This window comes from Augochlora pura, chromosome 1 (genome assembly GCF_028453695.1).
Source record: "Augochlora pura isolate Apur16 chromosome 1, APUR_v2.2.1, whole genome shotgun sequence".
NCBI lineage: Eukaryota > Metazoa > Arthropoda > Insecta > Hymenoptera > Halictidae > Augochlora > Augochlora pura.
In genome coordinates this window covers 1,072,155-1,094,466 of record NC_135772.1, presented here as the reverse complement: position 1 = coordinate 1,094,466, position 22,312 = coordinate 1,072,155, and the positions used below count along the sequence as shown (strand labels likewise).

Below are 22,312 nucleotides of genomic sequence, written 5' to 3'. Positions count from 1 at the left end.
CCATTACAGATATAATATAGCTAATGCTATAACTGATATAGCTATAATGTAGCCAATACTATAATTAATATAGTTATAATGTAGCTAATACTATAGCTAATATAACTGTAATATAGCTAATACTATAGTTATGCTATACATATTTTTCTTAGTGTATTCTACATGTACTCTTCCACTTCAACCACTAATAATAAAATCTACTAAAGCACGAAACATTCACGAAACACACCATAATGTCGCTTAGTGCCTAAGGGGTCAAGGTTATATCAAGGACCTTGACATAATCTTGTCATTCATCCTCTACGTCCACGAGAATGACATTTTCGACGTACCACCTCCTTTCACATTCTTAACATCAATTACCGGCGAATGAAACACTCGAAGATTATGCAAAACCCAAGCAAATGGTGCAACGCTATTTCTTTTTGGTAGTATGTACCTTTCGTCCAGCAATTTGGAAATACTGTGCCAGTCGCGCACACACGCACGCTAAAGGTAGAACGGATAAAATGTGATTACGTGTCGCGTATCCACGCAATTATACTCATTAGCCGCGGTGATACTTGTTTTCAAAAGAACCGGGCGACTATTTAACCAGCTCGTGCCAGATTACCGTGTGGCAAAAAAACTTCACGGTGATTACGTCAGACGGACACTCGCGTAATACATTACCAGTAATTATTTTCCCGATGTTCCTCGAGATCACGTGTCTGTGTATGTGTGTGTGTATGCGCTCCAAGGAAATCGTTTCGATCGAGCGCGTATAATTTTAGTAACGAGAGTCTGTGCGATGCGCGCGGCGTGTGATTCGTGCAACGAGAAATGTCGAAAGTTCGATATTTTTGTTTTTACGACATGGTCGTAATGTTGAGTAATTTATTCGTGCGTAAATAAACAATGAAGAACAGGAGAGTAACCCTAGAGTAGGAGGAACGTGTAACTTTGTTATGTCGAGGTTTAACATCGATTTATTCGATTTTTATGGTGATAAATATAAATATTAATGGATTGTTTGATTGAAGGTATTATATATTTGCTGTTTTGATTGTTATATAATATTTCTAAATATAATAAATGTAATATAATATTTTTAAATATAATAAATACAATATAATATTTCTAAATATAATAAATATAATATAATATTTCTAAATATAATAAATATAACATAATATTTTTAAATATAATAAATAAAATCTAATATTTCTAAATATAATAAATATAATGTAATATTTTTAAATATCATAAGTATAATCTAATATTTCTGAATATAATAAATATAATATAATATTTTTAAATATCATAAGTATAATCTAATATTTCTGAATATAATAAATATAATATAATATATGAAATATAACAATTTAATATTTAACTTAGTTTTATTGTCACAAAGTTATCCATTCATAGAGAACCTAATGCATAACCTCGATTATCTTTAAATATTCTTTTTTCGAAAAGTACACTGATATAGTTTCTGTAATCTACGTACATCTACGTACATACTGTATAGTATTTCCATCTGAAATAACTTACTCCACATTAAACAATACCTACATATCCTACAGTTTCTTAAACGTAAACAAATTCGCCGATGTTGAAATAATTTTAAAACGTGACACAACAATACCTAATGGCATCTTACAGTCGCCAGAGCAAAAGATGAATTTATGCAATCCGAAATACCTGTTTAAATAGTATCATACTCGCTCTAATTTTAACCAAAAAACTATCAACAATATTACATTTATTATATATTACATTTTATTTTGTAAATAACCTAAGTCTGTTTGTCACTTTTTCTTGTTATTTTGTTTGATTTTAATAGGAATTGTAAATTAAAGTCTCTTAAATAGACTTAACGTGACACATTGATATTGTATACGTATATTTTCTTATTCTTTTTTGCAACAATATAAATGAACATAGGTGACTTTTAAAATAAATGGTTCATGTATTACGAAACAAAATTCAGTTTTAAAATGTCAAAATTAAAAAAGTCTCGTTATTGTATCATGAATTATTTCGAGAATTTAAGTCAAAGCTGCTGCGGATACTGGACCTACTTCGTTGTATCTTAGCATCGGCGTAGAAGTAACTCATATTATAGGCGTAGGAGTAGTGCGTATAGGCGTAGGAACAGCGTATATAGGCGTAGGAGTAGCGCATATAGGAAACGACTTCGTTGTATTTTAGCATCGGCGTAAGAGTAGCTCATATAGGCGTAGGAGCAGCGTATATAGGCGTAGGAGTAACGCACAATGACGTAGAAATAATGCATATAGGGGTTGGAGTAGCGCATATAGGAGCCGACTTCGTTGTATTTTAGCATCGGCGTAGGAGTAGCTCATATGGGCGTAGGAGTAACGCACATAGACGTAGAAATAATGCATATACCCGTAGAAGTAACACACATAGATTTAGAAATAATGCATATAGGCATAGGAGTAGCACATATTGGCGTAGGAGCAACGTATATACGCGTAGGAGCAGTGCATATAAACGTAAGAGTAGCACACATAGGCGTAGGAGTAACGCATAAAGCCGTAGAAATAATGTATATAGCCATAGACGTAGAAGTAACATACATAGGCGTAGAAACATCACAAAAACCGTCCCAACGCTACCCTAACACATAGTTCCAACAAAAATTCCCTTCTTCGCGCTCTACAACAGCCGGCTTATCCAACTTCCGTAAATCAATCTCGAAGAACCGTGCCCCCGGAGTAAGTTTGCATCGCGGCAGCAGCTCGTCCGGTTTCCGCGAAAGACGGCATAGAATATCTCTGATCAGATTCTCGGGTAATTAACATTCCTTTATTCGCTCATCGGGCAAAGAGCAGAGGACGGAGAGAGGCAGAGAGAGAGAGAGAGGGAGAGAGAGAGAGAGCCGAGGCGGCAAATGTTTTCAGGTTTCGCGGTGCACTCGTTGCAGAGCGATCGCAGCATCGTTTCCCTACTTCCACGCGATTCAGACGGTTAATTAAATTCTCGTATTTCGTTTTTATTCGTGCAGCCGGGTCTACCCCGTTCCAGACGAGAAATTCGACGCCCTCTATTTACGAGTTTAATGCGGTAATGATTCGTGTAAATGGGAGATTGCAAGGTAGCCTAGCTCGATGGTTGCAGCGAACGGTGCACCAACGAGTCGACGGCAGGCGGTGTGTATTTTGTAGACGCGACGATGACAGAAAAGAGAGAGAGAGAGAGAGAGAGACGAGGTAAAAGGCGAAGACGGAAGCGAAGAGAGGAAGCAGAATTAGTGTTCGCGCGAGTATAATTGGCCGTTCGCTTGCGATAAGTAATCGCTCGGGGGCTCCATCGCGAGACGCCTCGTCACGTAAGATTGGAACACAGCTCGTTTGAGCCGCTCTACTTGCAGTTGACGCTGCAACTGACTCGGTGTCTACTCTTACGAGGAGAACGAGAATCGAGAGGTCGCTTAACTCTTTTGGCGCCCGGCGGAAAACGGGCGACTGGGCGATGCCAAATAGAACAATTTTACGAATTTACTAAGGAAAAAGCAAACGAAAAATCATACTTATATTAGGTTGGGAACAAAGAAATCTATTATTTTTAAGTGAACTTCAAGGCCTTATTTAACATGTTTCCGATTGTCTGATTTAGGTGAAATATGCACCGTTTTGTTTTATAATTTCTTGCCATTTTAAATGTACCTGTAGGTTAAAGGTACCTTCATAATGTCTATCTCGTAGAAGTCTCGGCCCCTATTAGTTAAGAACTCTTGTAATCGAATTTCATAATCTTCTCTCGATGCCAATTCCTTATCACTAAGGAAACATGGTAATCGCTTGGTGCCAGGTCTGGACTGTATGGTGGATGCATCAAAACGTCCCAGCCATGCTCCTGAATTTTCTGACGAGTCGCTATAGACGCGCGTGGCCTGGCGTTGTCTTGATGGCACGCAACACCTCTCCTGTTGGCCAATTCTGGCCGTTTCTGGTCGATCGCTAGCTTCAAATTGTCCAGTTGTTGACAGTAGAGATCCGAATTTAGTGTTGGACCCTATGGAAGCAACTCGTAATAAATGATTCCTTTCCAGTCCCACCAAATGCACAGCAGAACCTTCTTGGCTGGTTAGTCCTGCTTCGGCCACCGTCTGACCTGCTTCACCAGGCTTTGACCATGAACGTTTTCGCACAATGTTGTCGCATGTGATCCATTTCTCACCCCCAGTCACCACGCGTTCAAGGAACGGGTCGATCTCATTCCGTTTGGCCAAGACATCGCAGATGGAAATTCGAACCATCATGGTTTTTTGTGTTAATCGATGTGTCACCCAAACGTCGAGCTTCTTTTTAAATCCAGCTTCGTGCAAATGGTTTAAAACCGTTTCATGGTCGATCTTTAGCTCCCGGGCGATGCTACGACTGGTGGAACAACTTCGATTATTTCTGCGATTTTGTCAACATTTTCTACGACAGACCTACCTGTACGAAACGCATCTTTAACGTCAAAAATGCCTCAATGGAATTTTCGAAACCAAAATTGCGTGTAATTGGCTGTTACAGTATCGAGACCATAAACACCATTCACAATTTCAGCCGCTTAACTTGCATTTTTACCTTAATAAAAAAAAATTGTAAAATTTACCGAATTTTCTCTATGTTGACTTCCATTTTGAACACCCTTAGCTCGCAACTGAATGGACCAAAGAAAAAACCTAAAAAGAATTTAAGTAGTGCGAATTGTCACCTTTTCAACGAGCATAAATCTGAAATTGTTTGATCGATACTTTATCAGATATCGATCGCTACAGCCGTCTACCGAAAAAATAATGGATTTCGTTTTGCCCAACCTAATATGATTGAAAATTATAAAACGGAAATTTCAATGGAATCAAAAATTTCGATGGAAGAAATGGAGAATAAAGTAACGGCAATAGTTTGTCAATGTTTATTGAAAATTATGTGAATAACGTCACTGTAAGACATCACGAGAAAGATCAAAATTGAATTGCCTTTTACAAAACGTATTGGCACATAAGAAAAATCATCGTTCCATCGTAACTTTATATGTGTAGACCTCCTTGGTACGAAGTATATACTTTGCATTAACAATAATTTTATAATAAAATAAATGATATTGGACGACGAAGATAAAGGATAACACCATGTTACACGGCAAGCGACAAACGTCTGCTACAAAACAAGCGAACGGTGTAGGTTATACAACTATAAGAGAATTTTAAAAATCCCTTGTTGCTAACTACTAGTTTGTCAAAAAGAAAATTGTTTGAAAAGCTGTAAAACGACGGCAACAATGAAGTAGAAGCTTTTCGAAGCGTTACTACTGCTTCGTAGGTTATGTTCCAAATCTTTATAATGAATCTGACATGACATTATAGAGCAAAGGATTAATTATTTATAGCTTATACCACGACCTACCGATTTCGATGATATTTTCAACATTTAAATTATCAGAATCTACAAAGTACATTATTTAAATTTTCATTATAGGCTTAGATAAGATAGTTAAAAATGAGAATATCTATTTTCTATTATCATCCTAAGCAATAGCAACATTTTGAAATCGTTTCGAACAGCATCATTCGCTGAAGAAATATTAATTTTTTATAAAATTAAAGATTCTAAAATAATTTACTTGATCTGATAAAAAAGAGAATAATAAGTTTGTGTTTTCAGTAAGTCATTTCAACTTTTTCGTGGATTTAATTTTCTTTAACTCCAGAAAGCAAGAAATAAAGAAAACGAAAATAATACAAATTATAATATATAAAAATTGTAATATCTAAAATGAAAATATTAAATAAAGAAAAATTCATAAAGCAAAAGAAAACTAAAAAAATTTATGTATAAAGACAAATTTGTTTTATATGATTTTCCAAAATTTCACTGAAAAATATACGATTTTTAACGAGCTATATTTTTTTCATATAAACCATATCATTTCTACAGAAAGTGTCAATAAATGGCGGCGTTTTGTAAACAGCGATGCAACAAATTGCCGGACGATGTGTCAAGTATTCTTTCGACCGGTACAAATAGAGATGACAAAGAGAAATGCCTGGAATATTATGCCATTCTCGGCGTTGTCTTTAACCCGTCCGTGCAGAAGGCACAACGAGAGCCATTGTATCGCAAAAATTCTCCGAATGCCACGAGTGCCTTAGAAAAATGCTCGCGTAAACGTCGACGCGCGCGCGTGACTCTACTGTTAATTTCATTTCGCTCGCAATTATACTATACTCGCGTTATAAAAACGGTTCGAAAGCGAATCGTGGGAGATGTTCGCGTAGTTTATCATCGCGTGGGACTCGCGCACCGGTTAAATCGCGTGCCGTTGAAACCGCGCCTGAAAACGAAAGTGCAGGAAGCCCTTGAGACCCACATTTTCCACAGCAATTATGTTTTTACTCCGCGTCCTTGTCGCTGTAGACGACTCGCCTGACGCGATCGTTTAAAACTGCTAGGAAATTCTGCGCGATAGAAACTAATATACGGGGTGTTCCATAAATCGGTAACGGTAGCGAACTGAGGGGTACCTGAGGTAATTTGAAGCAACCTTTTCCTTTACGAAAATTTTCTATGATACTTTATTCACGAGTTATTAACGAAAACACAGTGACCAATGAGAGGCGAGCTTGACCTCGTGGGTGGATTTAGTGCGAATGAAATTTTTCGTAACTAAATTACGATTTTTCTTAATATTTTTAATATAATATTTTTCTTTGGAACTGCTATATATATTTTTTTCTTAGCGTATTGTACATATATACTTTCACTTTCATTTTATTACTTTCCCTTTAATTCACTTAAATTTTAATTCCACTAACCTGCCGTCAACTGATATCAATAATTGTTACTATTAGTTTACTTTAGTAACTAATAACATAATTGAGTAAAGCACGAAACATTCACGAAAGCCATAATGGCGCTAAGAGGTTAATTGGGGTAAGATGACTAAACGGACGAAGCCAAGTTTCGCTGATTGGCTCGGTAACCTTGACTCTAGGCGAGCACGCCTCTAATTGGTCAGCGTTTTTCGTTAATAACTTGTTAACGACGCCTTGAAGAAAATTTTTCTAAAGGAAAAAGTTATTTCAAATGACCTCAGCAATCTCTTATAGGTATATCTCTATAGTTATATAGGTTGTAGGTTATAGTCAATAGGAATATTATTAATAATATAATTTTTGAGACACACTGTATAGATCGAGACATGCACATATTCAAGGACACAGCTTTCAATATTTAAAATTACAATAATAGAAACTCTCTTATCCAAAAGTTTAGTTTCCTAATGTCTTGATAATAAAAACATTACAAATTCAAATCTCTAAAAGTTCCATTAAAATTGTCAACTAGGCGATAATGAATGTAAATAATACAATGATTAGATAATGGAACATTGAAACAGCGAAATATTATAAATATAAATGTTCGAATGAGGTTGTCTCTACTGTAGTAAATAAATAAGTAAATAATTGAATTTTTAATCAATCATTCAGTAACAATTTTATCTGCAAAGAATTGTCTAGAGTATTTATATCAACCTCTGCTCAGATTAACAATTAAAATTACAGATACGTCAGAGTTAGTGAAGTCTAAAAAACATTAGTTAAACTAGTAAAAGTCTGTTAAACATTAATTAAACTAGGAAGAATCCATTAAACATTAATTAAACTAGTAAAAGTTTATTAAATATCAATTAAACTAATAAGAGTCTATTAAACATCTTGTCATCGATTTATTAAATTTACTCATTGTTTATCCAGTCCTCTGTTTCTCAATAATGAGAATCTATACAAATTGGAAGATTTCAAATAAATATTTCCAATCGATAAACGGGTTATCATTGACTGATTGGGGCGTTCTTATCGAAGCATCTATTGTTTCCATGCGAGAAAACTGTGGACACGTTCCACGTGTAATATTCGCGGATTTGTGTGCGTCTTCAAATGAATGCAATATTCCATGAAGATGTCGAAAAGTAACACAAAGGAAAGCGAATAAATTGTTTTAATTTGTGTTTAATACGGATATAGTTTATGTACGATTATATGCAATTATATACAGTTATCTTTATTTGTGTATAATACAAATATAATTTATATATGATTATATGCACGTATATAATTTATATACAATTATATGCAATTGTATACATTTATATACGTTATATGCAATTATATAATTTATATACAGATTATCTTAATATAAACACCTCAGATAAAACTGTCCGTCTTCTATTATAGGATAATTAGATTTAATAATAATTTTGACTATTAGTAACTTATTTCTCCGGCAACGATATAATTACAATAAATTTGTGACATAACCTTGACATAATTATAATAAATTTGTGACATAACTTTGACATAATTATAATAAATTTGTGACAATATGACTCAAGAACTTAACCACTAACCTGCCATCAATTGATACGAATAATTGTTACTATTAGTAACTCTTATTTCTCCAGCAACGATATAATTATAATAAATTTGTGACATAACCTGACATAACCTTGTCATAATTGTAATAAATTTGTGACAATATAACCCAATAATTTGACAACTAATCTATCATCAACCAATACCAATAATTTTTACTGTTAATAAGTTTTATCTCTCAGCGAATACCTATATTTTACAATAACTAATAACTAATAAATTTGTCAAATAGACACTAACCAAAAACTCAAAAATGGCAACCAAAAACTCTAAATGACAGTCTAAACCTAAACGTAATGTTAAATAAATTATAATAAATAAATTATAATTGACAGTGCGACCATATTATAATATACGTGTCGCAAGAAAGATATTTAAAATGTTTTATTTTTCGCTAGATTTGCAATCAATTGTCTCGTCCAATTTCCGTAGAATAGTAGCGCAGGATACGGTCTCGCGAGCCTAAACGTTCCGAGATCCAATCGCGTTGTTTGAAACGGTCCTTGAGCGTACGAGGAGTACGTGTTCTGGCAGCAGTTTAAATCCTGTAGCTTCACCAGTTGCTCGAACTCACGTGTCACAGGTCAGCGGGTTACACACGTAACACGGTGGCAGTTAGTCCCGGATTGTTTGTTTTTCTGCCGCGTGCGATAAATTACATCGTCGCGTGCGAGTCCATGTGCCTGGACAGTGTTCAAACTATGGTTCTAGCTATATCAAATGTGAACCACGTGCTTTCTTTGCCGTCCTTATATTAGGTTGATGCACATGAAATATCGAATTTTTAAGTTAGTATATAAAACTGCGTATCCTTTTTCAAAAGCTATCGATTTAATCAAAATGTGCCCCATTTATTTCAATACACTTTTCCCAATGCGAGTTTAATTCACAGATGTTCGTCTTCACGAAATTCTGATTTTTCGGATCGATAAACTGTAGTATGGAATTTTTCAGGCTGTCTCCATTTACATACTGTTTAGCCCATAAAAACTACGCACACGTCATACAAAACAATTGCGAAATTAAATGAAGTAAAATATACAATTTTATAAAATATAGATCTTCGGCCGACCGACTTTCACTATTTTAAACATGTAGGACAGTTTTTACGGGCTAAATAGTATATAAATGAAGACAGTCTGAGATATTCAGAGTTTATTGATTCTAAAGATCAGAATTTGTTTAAGACAGGCATTTCTGTATTAAAATCTCGTTGAAAAAGGTGTAGTGAAGCAAACGGTGCATATTTTGGTTAAATCGACAACTTTTGAAAAAAGATATACAGTTTCATATATTCACTTAAAAATCCGATCTTTCATATGCACCAACCTAATAATTAAAAACTCGGCTTTGCTTTCCGGGTCAGTCGATCCCCAACACAGTGCGCAATAGTTAATTGTTGTTACCAAGAGCACAGTGTTATCTTTTTGTTCGACTTCGCACGATACGTGAATAAGAGAGAATGGTTTTGCTAATCGTGATCCTCTTTAGATTATCCTGGCTGGGAGGAGAGAATAGAACGGCTACAGAAAGAAAGCGAGAGCATATCGAATCCGGCTAGACCGGTGCACATTGTACTAGCTCATCCAGATCACACCTTCGAGTTGAACGAGGAAGCCCTGACGGAGATCCTCCTCCAGGACGACGTGAAAGACAGGAGCGTTGTCGTTGTCTCGGTGGCGGGAGCCTTCAGAAAAGGCAAGAGCTTCCTGCTCGATTTCTTCCTGCGATACATGAACTGTAAGGTATGGTTGCATCGAATTAAATCAACCTAGTGTATAGTTAATAAGTGGCTGCGTCCATTTTAACTTCTATTAAAATTCTCTCAAAAAGGGATGACATGATCAAATTTCTTGTGGCGAATTTAAACAATTATTTGTATTGTCATATTATTTACATCCTTGCACTACGACACCTTTCATGTTGCGCTGATTAATTTTTATTTGTCCTTAATATTTTTTTTAATATGACCGAATATTAAAAATTGTTATTATACGATTTTCCTAATTGTCTTCCACCACAAAATTTACTAATTAACCCCTTTCACTACGACTCTTTTTACGTTGCGTTAATTATTACTTATTTGTCCTTAATATTTTCCTTAATAGGAGCAGATAATTTTTCTTTCTTCTATTGTCTTTATTTACTTCCGTTTCTAGACTTTGTTAACTAAAGAACTATTACATATTACTTTAGATATTAAATACAAAGAATAAATTGAATAAAATAGATCAAAGAAATATTGTAATAAATATTATATAATAATAAATGTTCTAGTGCTAATGTAATGGAAATATAAAAATATTAGTAGATTTAATTGCTCTATAATGGCTAGTCGCTGAAATATAAAACTTTATATCGAGTCTGCACTCGAAGCCATTTGAACTATAAATTTGAAATAATTTTCCTAACTCATACTATTCCCATTGTATGTAACAAAGTGAACAATACTAACAATTTCACTATTTAACAATTTTTAAAATCTAAACTTCGTCGTTATAGAAATTATCTTACAACCTGACAGAACAATTATAATGGTATCTTAAAGTCACCACTCGAGTGCAAAGGGTTAATAATAACACTAAGCCAGTAAACCACCCTTTTCCGAAGATCTAATTAACGAATAATTTAACAGTACGACAACAACAATGAAACGGACTCTTGGCTGGGCAAAGATGACGAGCCGCTCAGCGGCTTCTCCTGGAAGGGTGGATCGGAGCGGGACACAACGGGGATCTTGATGTGGTCGAAAGTGTTCCTCAGCACCCTGCCGACCGGCGAGAAGGTGGCCATCATATTAATGGACACGCAGGGCGCGTTCGACAGCCAGTCGACGGTCCGAGACTGCGCGACCGTGTTCGCGTTGAGCACGATGGTGTCGTCCGTGCAGATCTACAATCTGTCCCAGAACATCCAAGAGGACGATCTCCAGCATTTGCAGCTGTTCACCGAGTACGGCAGGCTGGCGTTGGAGAAGTCCGGCCGCACGCCGTTCCAGAAGCTGCAGTTCTTGGTCAGGGACTGGAGTTACCCTTACGAGGCGAACTACGGCGCCGAAGGCGGCAACACGATACTGAAGCGCAGGCTGGAGGTCTCGAGCAAACAGCACTCCGAATTGCAGAGTCTGAGGAAGCACATCAAGTCCTGTTTCTCGGACATATCCTGTTTCCTCATGCCGCACCCCGGTCTAAACATCGCCACGAATCCAAGATTCGACGGCCGGCTGTCCGAGATCCAACCGGACTTCAAAGAGCAGCTCAAAGAGCTGATACCGATGATACTGGCGCCGGAGAATTTGGTCACGAAGAAGATCAACGGCCAGGTGGTCAAGGCGAAGGATCTGTTGGAGTATTTTAAGAGTTACATGAAAATATACAAGGGAGACGAGCTCCCCGAACCTAAAAGTATGTTGGTGGTAAGTTTTTCCGTATCGATTGTTGCTCTCTGTCGATTTTTCGTTTCAAGGATCGTTTATATAAGTTTATGCAAATCTTTCAGGCAACTGCGGAGGCGAACAACTTGACCGCGGTCGCGGAGGCTAAGGAGCTCTATATTAAGTCGATGGAAGACGTTTGTGGCGGGAAAAAACCGTTCTTGGGAACGGCGCATTTGGAATCCGAGCATTTGCGTTGCGTCGACAGAGCGATTTATGTGTTCCAAAATAAGAGGAAAATGGGAGGCGATGAGTTCAGTCAGACTTATATGGAGAAGTTGAAGAAGGTGAGACGCTGTTGAGGATTTCAAGGAGAAGGTCCATTTAAGTTGTTCTGAAAGTTTAGGGAAGAAACGATTTGTAGTTTTTTTGAGAAAATATCGCAAAGGTTGATATACTTTTAGAGTTAGGAATCTCAGACTCGACTGTTAATGATATAGGAGATTTAATATTAGGGTGTCCCATAAGCTTTTTTCTTTTGCTGCGAAATGAATAGACGATATTTGTTGTTTAAGGTTGATTTATTGTGTTATGTAGGAACCGTTCTGCTCTATTACCTTCTTCCGTCGCTAAAGAAGTCTCATTATGCTCTCTTTCTAAAACAGTTCAGACTTGCAGACAGTCCTCGACTTTTATACATTCTACTTTCATACACTCTACATTCATACATTCTACTTTCGCACATTTTAAAAAGTTCAATTTTGTAAGCCTTTGCGGTCGAATGTTTCCTCTGAGCGGACATCATTAGTCGAGCAACCTACATTCTAACTAGATGCTCTCAGACTTTAACCGTCAGATTACAATATCGTTTCAATCAAGAGGTCAACAATTTGACTATTAAAAATATAAATGAAGTCTCTATGTATCTAGACAAATTTTTAACTATTATGGAAGAATACAATGACACTGGAGAACATATATCTCAAGTATATAGAGCAGTTTGAAATGGCACTGAGTGTTATAGAAATCTTTATCACGAAAAGAAAAAAAAGTACCCCATTAACTCTTGACAAGTTTATAAAGAAAACACCTGGACGTTAAATAGATACTTTAAAGCACCGTATCTGGTGCATATTTTTTACATCCCCCTACTTTTGAATATTCAACATTCGCACTACACTTTAGGAACTAATTCTGTGCGAAAGTAGAAGGTCCACTGTGTTTGCAAAATATTCATAGAGCTGCGTAACAGAATAGAATAGAGTGTAACATAGTAAAATAGAGCAAAATAGATTTAACAGAGTAGAATAGATCAGAATAGAGTGGAATAGAATAGAATAGGAGGGAATAGAGGGAAATAGATTGGAATTACATGGAATAGAATAGAATATAATATAGAATAGTGTCTAACAAAGTAGAATAGAGCAGAGTATAGTGAAATAGAGTTGAATAATATAGAAGAGAGTCGAATAGAGTATAACAGAGTAAAAGAGAGTATAATAAAGTAGAATATAGTGTTATACAGTTGAATAGAGTGGAATAGATTAGAATTGCTTGGTTATGTCAAGGTTAAAAATAAAATAAAACTCAAGTCTCGTCTCCAGTGACTTGACTATTTAAAAAAGGATTTTGTTCCTCTCGCTGAGAAGAAGCAAATTGCGCGTAGAGACGCGGTTCATTAGGTCATCCACTATCTCGCGCACAATATATCGCGAATCTTCATCGAACATTCTCTTGAGTTTATCATAGCGTGGCGCGGAAAAAAATTATGGGACATCCTACTAGTTTCTTTGAGAAGAAAATCGCAAAGGTTACCATATTTTTAGCCTTATGAATCTCAGACTCAATTCCTTAACCCTTAAATGCATGAATTAATGAATTTTATTTAAAAATTAGGGTTATAATATTTCAAATGAGTGGAAATCGGGAAAAATATTAAAAAAAATTATAAGTCATATCTTATAGGGTTTTTATTGAAAAATATTAATGATTCATTTTTGGTACACTATGCAAAATAGACATAAAAATTCTTTAGTTAGTATGAAAGAGATTGAAGCAGTCGTTTCCTTTCTTGGAACAAAGAAATACATTGCACTTTGTGCATTTTATGAAACTTTGCAGCTTACATCCAGGCCTCATGCATCTCATGCGACTTCCAAAAGTACGTAAATGAGCCCGCTATCAAAAATGCGCGCCAATTAGTATAACGTCAGAAAGATACAAATATTGAAGTCAAATGTCATTATTTTAGTTAATTTTTGATAAGTCAATGGACAAAGGAATCACTTCCATTCAGCCAAATGTATCGATATCAAAACTGTTGTCGGGTATCCGCGCAAAAAGTTATTGATTCATTTTTGGGACTCTATGCATTTAAGGGTTAATAATATAGTAGATTTGGCGTAATTTTTAGTACACCAAATAATCTTTTGACTTTGAAGAACAGTATAGAAAATTGTGAAAGAAGTTTAAAATAAATCAAGATTTACTTCAGGAATTTAAAAAAAAAAAAGATAAAATCCAATTGAAGTTTTGAATAAGTTCCTTCGACGTCTCCATATTGTTTAAGTGTATGAAGTTACATGATGTGTTACTTATTTTAGGACATGGATGATGCTTTCAGTCAATTCAAGGAGCACAATGAGAGTAAAAACATTTTTAAGGCAGCCCGTACTCCAGCAGTGTTTTTCGTGATTGCTGCCCTAATGTATTTCTTATCCGGAATATTTGGTTTTACTGGTTTATACCCTATAGCAAATATTTTCAATTTTGCTCTCGGTGTTTGTATAGTAACACTTATTTTATGGACGTATATAAGGTACAGAGTCGCATTTAACATAACATATATTTTCCTTTCTGTCGTCGTCACATTACAAATGTTTTTCTTATTGTTTATTCGTACAGGTACAGTGGTAATTTCAGATCATTCGGTACGGCATTAGATGATGTGGCAAATGCCTTGTGGTATAATGTAAGTAACGTGCTTTTCATTCTCTATATAGAATTTTAGGGATTCCACGATCTTGATAGGATTACTTTTATTATAGTACGTGCGCGTGTGTGTATATGTGGAGAACAATGCATTGATTAAAAATGCCTGTAAAGACTCTATGGACGCGAAGTCAACTAAACTTCTCTTATATTTCATATGCAGAATTTTCGCAAAAGCCAAGAACATTTTCCCAGCTTTTATTTATGTAAAGCGTCCAACTAATAAGAAATAATCGTAGCCGTAACTACAAACACTAATGTTACTAATAAATATTATAGGCAATAATATTAATTTCACTTCTGTCTATGACTGTGCAAAACTAACTTGTACAAAAATCTAGTCACGAGAAAGTAGTAACATTTATAATGTATATGTTGTATATATATATATATCAAGAGCACTTCTCTAAGTTTTCTTTTTACGTACAAAATTTTTATGAATCTTTTTTATAGCTTTAGTACTTAGAACGTACACGTAAACAAATTTCCCTGATTTGTATTTTGAAGAGAAAAATCTATGTATCTACGATGTTATGTCTGTTGTAAAAGATAGTTCTTCATTTTACTGCAACCTTGTGCGCGGCATGATTTAATATTGAAATGTAAATAATTCATTACACGGTGAAATATTTAAAATGGACTGCTTAAATATCTCGTTTACTTCTAGTGATCGCAAAGAAATAAGTGGGGGAAACGCGTGTTCCGCGAGAACTAAATTTTCTGACTGCCAAGTCATCTCAGGCGTTTGCGTAACCTGTAATTAGAACATTGTGATTATTTACTCCCTTTGTATTTTGTCTAGCATGAATACTTCTTTTCTGTCACTAAAAGTGAATGAGCTATCGGGGTGACCTGTTTTAAATGCCTCGCCTAATATTAACCAATACTTACCATTTTGTCATGTCTCCTAATTCATTCCTACCATTTTTTTATTTCTACAGGTTGGGATTATAAGTACTCTTATTGCACTTATTCTACTCATCCCTGCTGTATTGGAATTTCAAAAACAGTTTCATTTTATTTTATCCATGTATACACATACAAATGAGTCTGCTAAAAATTTAATATTTAATTCCATCTATATTAACAGCCTCTTAAAAAGTCTATACACGACGAACATTTATCATTTCTTTGGTAATCTGCATATGAAAAATATTTATAATTTCTTTAACAATCTGCATGTTAACAAGACCTATGATTTCTTCAACAAACTTTATGGATCGTTTTAAGAAAATACGTATCTTTGAACTACGAAATCGGAGGAAAAATGTAAACATTTTTTTCTAGATGCAGAATTATGATTTATTAAAGATTTTAAATGCGCGTAATATTGTATGTTATATTCTTATTAATTTCTGAAAATTTCAGCTAATTTTGTCTCGTGTAGCTAAAATTCGTCGAAATAACGAAGAACGTATCATGTAATAAGATGAATATGCTAAATTTTTGATAAACACAAATTCAGCATCTAGAAAAGTTGCTTTAATTTTTCCTCTTATCGAACAATTCAAAGGTATTGTCCCTCAAAGTGCAGTCGAGCATTTTCTTATTTAACGGTGTTCAGGTTTATTGGTTGCTCAGTATTATTCCACTATTATTGGTGCCATACCTTTCAATTATGTGATTTTTGGTCTTTCATATTTATTTCTTTTACATCTTTTTTTATTTGTTTTTCTTCTTTGATTTGGATAAAAAAATTGAATGCTAACAGGATCGAGTATTCAAAAGGTATGATAATTGCTTATAGTAAATAGAGAAATAACTGTAATTTTCATTTCCGCACAATTCAATTGACAAGAAGAACTGTTACGCATTCTGTCTCGAGCATATCATGTTCCCTTTGAGCTTTGAAAACTAATACGATCATATTTTTAAACTGAACATTACAGTTTTCATGTTCGTTTCTCATATATATTATTATGTATTGCGTATTACGATTAACAAGAATTATGATAATTTATTTATACACAAATATTTAATTACTGATGGTTGTCACATGGACCGGTGTTAATATTATGAAAAATTATTTTTATTTCTCTTCAGTTCATGAAACCACTCTACCAACAATTTGTGGAGCAGTCAGTTTCGGTAGCAGTGGCACGTGCTGCTGAAGCGGCAACAAACACAACATTGAATGCCACCATCACTGCCAATGGCAAGCCTAAGCTAGCGTAACATTCATTCCCTTCTTCATACCTCAGTTTTTTGACTCCATTGAACCGTGCATCAGTGTATTAAAATCCAGTAAGTGGCATTGCAAAATTTCATTTCGATCATACAATACGAGGCCATAAATATATAGCTCCTTGTTCCCTAAGTCACGTCAAGAGATGCTTCGTTAATTGCATTAATCCCGAAACAACTGTGAACGTATGTACAGCGTATTTTTTATTAAATTACAACATTAAATTGCTGCAAAATAATATTATAGTGCGAATAAAGTCTGTTACTTTTTGGGGTTGTTAACGTTTATAATTGATTGCAATCGTTTCTTCTTATATTGAGAAAATACACGTATAATAAAAGAATAAAAGGAAAACAATGTAAGAGAGATACACGTACTTAAAATAGCAATGTAAGAGAATCACACCTACTCGAAATAACAACATAAGAGATACACAAGTACTTATAACAATGTTCTAACTGATTAAAATGTTTACGTGCATTTGATGGTCACAAAAAAACGAACGTATTAAGATATTTAAAAAAAAAAATTAAGCAAAGAAAACACGAAATTGAATAACACGCACTTTGTACATTTTTGCATTGCCCTAAGTACGATCTAGCATAGCTAAATTATGCATAACATAGCATACAAAATTATGTCTGTGCCAGATTTATTTATTGTAACGATAATTTTTTAAATAAACAAAAGTGTAAATATTTCACAGTGTTTTTTCACATTTAACGAATTCTAAATTCACAGTAGTTTTAATAACGATATTTTTTAATCGTACACATATGCCATGTAGTTTGTTAGGTTTTTTTTTTGTTGAATACATCGAATAAATGGCAACACTCTAATGAAAAATGTGCTACTTCGTAACATTTTTGCGTACCGGAAATTACGTACAATATCGGATTATATTTTGCATTATTTTCCAGATATTTTAAATAATACTCCGAAAATTTTATAACGTTAACTATTTTTTTCCCTGAATAAACAGTGACTCCAGAAACTCTCCTTACGCCACATTTATGATTTTCGGCGAATTGTTGGATAATGCGCAGAGACTTTCTCGAGTAAACTGTATATTCGTTACAGATATTTTAGTCATAGTTAATCATTGATATTATTTTATCATTTGCATGAGTGCCAAATAGGAAGCAAAAGATTACAAGCAATATTTCTAAAGTATATCGTTGGTTTCTAGCAAAGGAAAAGAAATTTAAGAATATATTAGAGTTTATCTTGCCAAAGAAATACTGATGTATATATTATATTTAATTATCACTATGTACTTAACAATAACTATTGAGCAAACAATGTACAATTGTACCTAATATTCATTTTTGAGTACATGTTATATATCACCATGATTGTTAATTATAGCCCTATTTAGAAACTTGTTATATATGAACCTGTTTTTGTATCACATAGAGGATGGTTTTATATTTTAAGGATTGTAATATTGATATGGGAGTAACATGATTTTACGGTGGCGGTTTAAAGAAAGAGAACATTATTCATCAAGTATTTCTCAACATTATAATGGCCACTTTTACTGTGATATAAAAGAAACCTAAGGTCCGTTAGTGCCACGTTTATATAGTAATAGAGAAAAGTGATTTAATTAAAAACGTTATATCAAGTATATTCGGAAATTGAATAAAGCTATATCATAGTAAAAGTGTCATTACAGACACGTAATACTAATTTTCCCAGAGCCATATAGTAATTTTAATTAATTCATGATACTTTTATATCATATTTAAGTATAGGAACTGAAAAAATGTATTACGATTAACTAATTTTACAATGTAATTGCAGCTCGGAGAAAGAAGATAATTTACTTTCCGCATACGCATTGTAACTACGAATAAATTCCGTAACAATGTAAAAAAAAAAAACTGTATTTCTGTCATCGTTTACGATATAATCATAACATGTTTTTGTGGAATTAAAAAGAGGAACGAAATTCGGAGAGAACCGTACACATAATTTTAAAAGCATTTTATTGAAAATTATAGCATCACATGCAATAAAGAAAAAAAACTGTATCACATCTTTATAACAAGTCCTACTGACAAATAATGTAATTTAATTATTTAATACGAATGTTTCTATATTTGTCATGTACACAAGAAATACTTTAAGCACGCTTTTGTAATAACAATATTGTAATGGTAATAGTGATACAGATAAACATAGCTTTAAGATTCCATATAGCAACAGATTTTTTTAGCTGTAATTTCTAATTAATTTTATCTAATCGTAGTGTAAATTATTGTGGATAAAAAATAAATGCATATTTTTCTATTTACAAAATACAAATATTATCTATACCTAACATTATTCGTATCAGATACGCATTATGCCTCAGACTTTGAACATTCTTTTCACCATATCTTGAAATCTCTGATTGGCTTCTTGCAACTTGGCATCATAAATTAAAAATTGTTCTTTGGCAGCACGATTGCTTGGTTCCAATGAAATTGCAATTTTTAAATCGGCAACAGCGTTTTCAACATTGTTTAAACATCCGTAGGCTACTCCTCTTCTATACAAGGCCTTAACATTGTTACTCTCTTTACTTAGAATTTTAGTGCACAAGGAAATTGTGTATTCGTAATTTTCCCGCTTTAACTGACATCCAGCCATATTGTTGTACAAAACTAGTCTTAAACTATTAATGTCGTTCTCCAACGATTTCTCCAATTCTAAATCGGCTATTGGCTCCAGTGTTATAAGTATTTTGCACGCTTTACTAAATTTATGAAATGCATCGACCCACCTATGCTCCTTAAATAAATTAACACCTGTTTCTTTATATTTTAATGCTATCGAGTACTTGGTCTCTGGAGTCCATTCCCAAATAGGCTTATACGGTAACATGTTGGTTAATGTCATTTCAAACTTAATAACTAAAGTCTTGTCTGCATTTTCCGTTACATTTAGAATAACTTCTCGTTTCTCGCATATGTTCATTATTTGTATCGCTCGTTCGATTAGACGATCTATATCGCAATTCGCTTCGCCGATAACCAGCGATTTCTTAATTATGCCATCTAAAATAACCGAATTATATTTTTCTTTCAAATCCTCTATAGGTGCATTAGTAACCTGTATGTTTTCGATAATAAGTTCGCAACTTGCGCATTCTGTTGCTTTTTTAGAATACCGAGCAGGTACTATGACATTTGTTGTCACCTTTTTATCAGCTGATACCCACGTTTTTAGAACCATATCGAATTTTAAACTTCACCTGTACAAAGTAGTAAGGTAATAAATTAATCTATCATTCGTTTACAGTTCATTCACGTGATTATGTATATCGTGCTTATTCTGTTACTTTTTGCGCAAATAAATGCACTTCTATCTTATCTGAAAACAATATTATAAAAAGTATAAACAATGATTCTTGCTGGTATACATACCCACAAATAACCTTCAAAATCAGTGAACATAGTATTACCGTCGTAACGTTGCATTTTAGTATGTCTACCACGATAGTATTGCGTATACACCTTTAGATTGTTACAGCACGACCAATGGCAAAGTTCCAATGAATAACTTTCTCTGTTCTCAAACTTCTTGCAGTGTTCGAAATCGCGCGACCTTATAGAAAGAAAAGCTGCAGTGTATGAAACTACGAAAGACGATATTAGAGCGCATGTGCAGTTGCACGGCATTGTTTCAAAATGTATAGTAATTTTATTCTTGCTTTATTGCAGGTTTCGTCATCAAGGTATTGAAATAAAATAAATTACCTTATATATTTACGTATAATTTAAATTAGACTATACAGCATTTAATTTAGTCCACTTTTCACTAACAGTCCATAACCATTTGGCAACTTCATCATTTGTAGCTTCTTTAGAAGGATCCGTGATCTTAGTATTGCTGTAATAGAATTAATATTTAAATAACATTCTGTTACATTTTAATTAATTTCTTTAAAATTTACCTGATGTAAGCTCCTGTTACATCCTTCAGAGATGGATCTAGTGCTGCGTACAAAACAGGTTGTGCTCCCTTTTTGGGTGACTTGACAAACAACCATAAAAACATTCTTGCAAATACTCTGGAGAGATAGTTTTGGTTGAAACTCATATGTCTAACTATTGCTGTGTCTACTATACCCGGATGTACCGCATTCACTGTAACTCCAGTGCCTAAAACATAGAGTAATAATAATAAGAAAGCAAGTTTGATAAGCATGTTGGACATTATAACAATTATAGATTACCTTTCAATTTATTTGCTAATTCTCGTGTGAACAAAACGTTCGCCAATTTACTTTGGGAATATGCTTCAGCAGGATCATACTTCTCTGCACTGTTTAGATCTTCCATTTTGATTTTACCACGTGCATGAGCAGCACTAGAAACATTTACAATTCTTGCTGGTGCACCATTCTTCAAATCATCCAACAACAGATTTGTTAATAAAAAGTGTCCCATGTGATTTACACCCAGTTGCATCTCAATTCCTTCTTTGGTATAACTCTTTTGACATCGCATTACTCCCGCATTATTTATAAGAATGTGCAGTTTCGAGTGTTCTGCAATCATGAATAACAATCTGCATGTAATATTTGATTTACCTCAGTGTTTCAAATACCACTGTTTCAAGGCATTGTTACGCACCTTTCTTGAACTGGTTTACAAAATTTCTGATACTTTCCTGAGATGCTAGATCACACCTTCTACAATAAACATATTTATTGTTGGTTTGCAATACTATTCCAGTACGTGTCTACAACACAAAGAATTGTTTCATCTTAATCTAAAATAAAATAACATAGTTGAGAAAGTTTTCTCAATAATTTTAATCACCTCTTCGCAGCTTATCATGTCTCTACATGCCATAATGACTTTAGCTTTGCGTGATGCTAAATCGTAAGCTACTTCTCTACCAATGCCAGTATTTGCTCCCGTTACAATAACAACTTTGTCTGCTACATTTTCTTGAGTTTGAAATTCCGATCCACTGATGTAGTCTCTACATGTACAATATAATCGATTATAGAATTAATTTACCATCTCTATAAAATAGAAGCTTTTAAGAATTAATTGGGTACAGTCATTTAAATAAATTACCGGAGTAAATAAGCTCCGCCAACAACAGTGATACCTAGTGAATAATAGTAAAAAGGCTTTGGGATTGTGATACGCATTTTTACAATACTTCCTTTCTAGATCCTATTAAAAATGCATGTATATGAGATGACTTTTCGTAATACTAAGGATTAAGGGGTTCTCTTACTTATTAAATATAACCTAATATCATACACAGCATGTACTGTGCGCACGTGAGTACAATTGTTTCTGCTTTATTCACATAGTTT

General features: G+C 34.2%; 3 protein-coding genes across 8 annotated transcripts in view; 1 reads left to right on the top strand and 2 right to left on the bottom strand.

The window, feature by feature from the left end:
* Atl (atlastin GTPase) overlaps positions 1-19,296 on the top strand; it is a 27,874-nt gene extending 8,578 nt beyond the window's left edge. Inside the window, exons 2-8 of one of the 4 annotated variants that reach the window (XR_013494437.1) lie at positions 9,929-10,182; positions 11,073-11,852; positions 11,936-12,157; positions 14,414-14,628; positions 14,715-14,781; positions 16,845-17,045; positions 18,793-19,296. Coding sequence is in view for 3 of the 4 variants with exons in the window: in XM_078185727.1 (XP_078041853.1) it covers positions 1,004-1,022; positions 9,929-10,182; positions 11,073-11,852; positions 11,936-12,157; positions 14,414-14,628; positions 14,715-14,781; positions 14,858-15,034 (1,734 nt within the window). In the remaining variant the exon portion in view is untranslated. The other 3 variants (XM_078185727.1, XM_078185736.1, XM_078185720.1) reach the window with 3 other exon arrangements.
* LOC144472566 (tetratricopeptide repeat protein 9C) lies at positions 18,326-20,482 on the bottom strand. Of its 2 annotated transcripts, none has more exons than XM_078185783.1 (2): positions 20,400-20,482; positions 18,326-20,227 (listed from the first exon to the last, which is right to left on the bottom strand). In XM_078185783.1, the coding sequence occupies exon 2, from the start codon at positions 20,206-20,208 to the stop codon at positions 19,342-19,344; it is 867 nt and encodes a 288-aa protein (XP_078041909.1). In that variant the 5' UTR covers positions 20,209-20,227; positions 20,400-20,482; the 3' UTR covers positions 18,326-19,341. The 2 variants fall into 2 exon arrangements, with proteins under 2 accessions (XP_078041909.1, XP_078041901.1); XM_078185775.1 differs by having other exon boundaries at positions 20,303-20,408.
* On the bottom strand, positions 20,449-22,312 carry LOC144472552 (retinol dehydrogenase 13). Of its 2 annotated transcripts, none has more exons than XM_078185754.1 (7): positions 22,065-22,308; positions 21,801-21,966; positions 21,612-21,720; positions 21,212-21,526; positions 20,930-21,137; positions 20,733-20,865; positions 20,449-20,580 (listed from the first exon to the last, which is right to left on the bottom strand). In XM_078185754.1, exons 1-6 carry the CDS (start codon positions 22,139-22,141, stop codon positions 20,763-20,765), a joined length of 978 nt encoding a protein of 325 aa, XP_078041880.1. In that variant the 5' UTR covers positions 22,142-22,308; the 3' UTR covers positions 20,449-20,580; positions 20,733-20,762. The 2 variants fall into 2 exon arrangements, with proteins under 2 accessions (XP_078041880.1, XP_078041888.1); XM_078185762.1 differs by lacking the exon at positions 20,449-20,580 and having other exon boundaries at positions 20,622-20,865; positions 22,065-22,166; positions 22,231-22,312.

Bases quoted from the DNA above. Each gene is read 5' to 3' on its own strand.
- LOC144472566 (XM_078185783.1), bottom strand. From the start codon at position 20,208: ATGGTTCTAAAAACGTGGGTATCAGCTGATAAAAAGGTGACAACAAAT.
- LOC144472552 (XM_078185762.1), bottom strand. From the start codon at position 22,141: ATGCGTATCACAATCCCAAAGCCTTTTTACTATTATTCACTAGGTATC. The intron at 21,138-21,211 runs GTAATCTATAAT...TCTATGTTTTAG, and splicing joins ATTAGCAAATAAATTGAAAG to GCACTGGAGTTACAGTGAAT. The intron at 20,866-20,929 runs GTAAATTTTAAA...ATTCTATTACAG, and splicing joins GTAACAGGAGCTTACATCAG to CAATACTAAGATCACGGATC.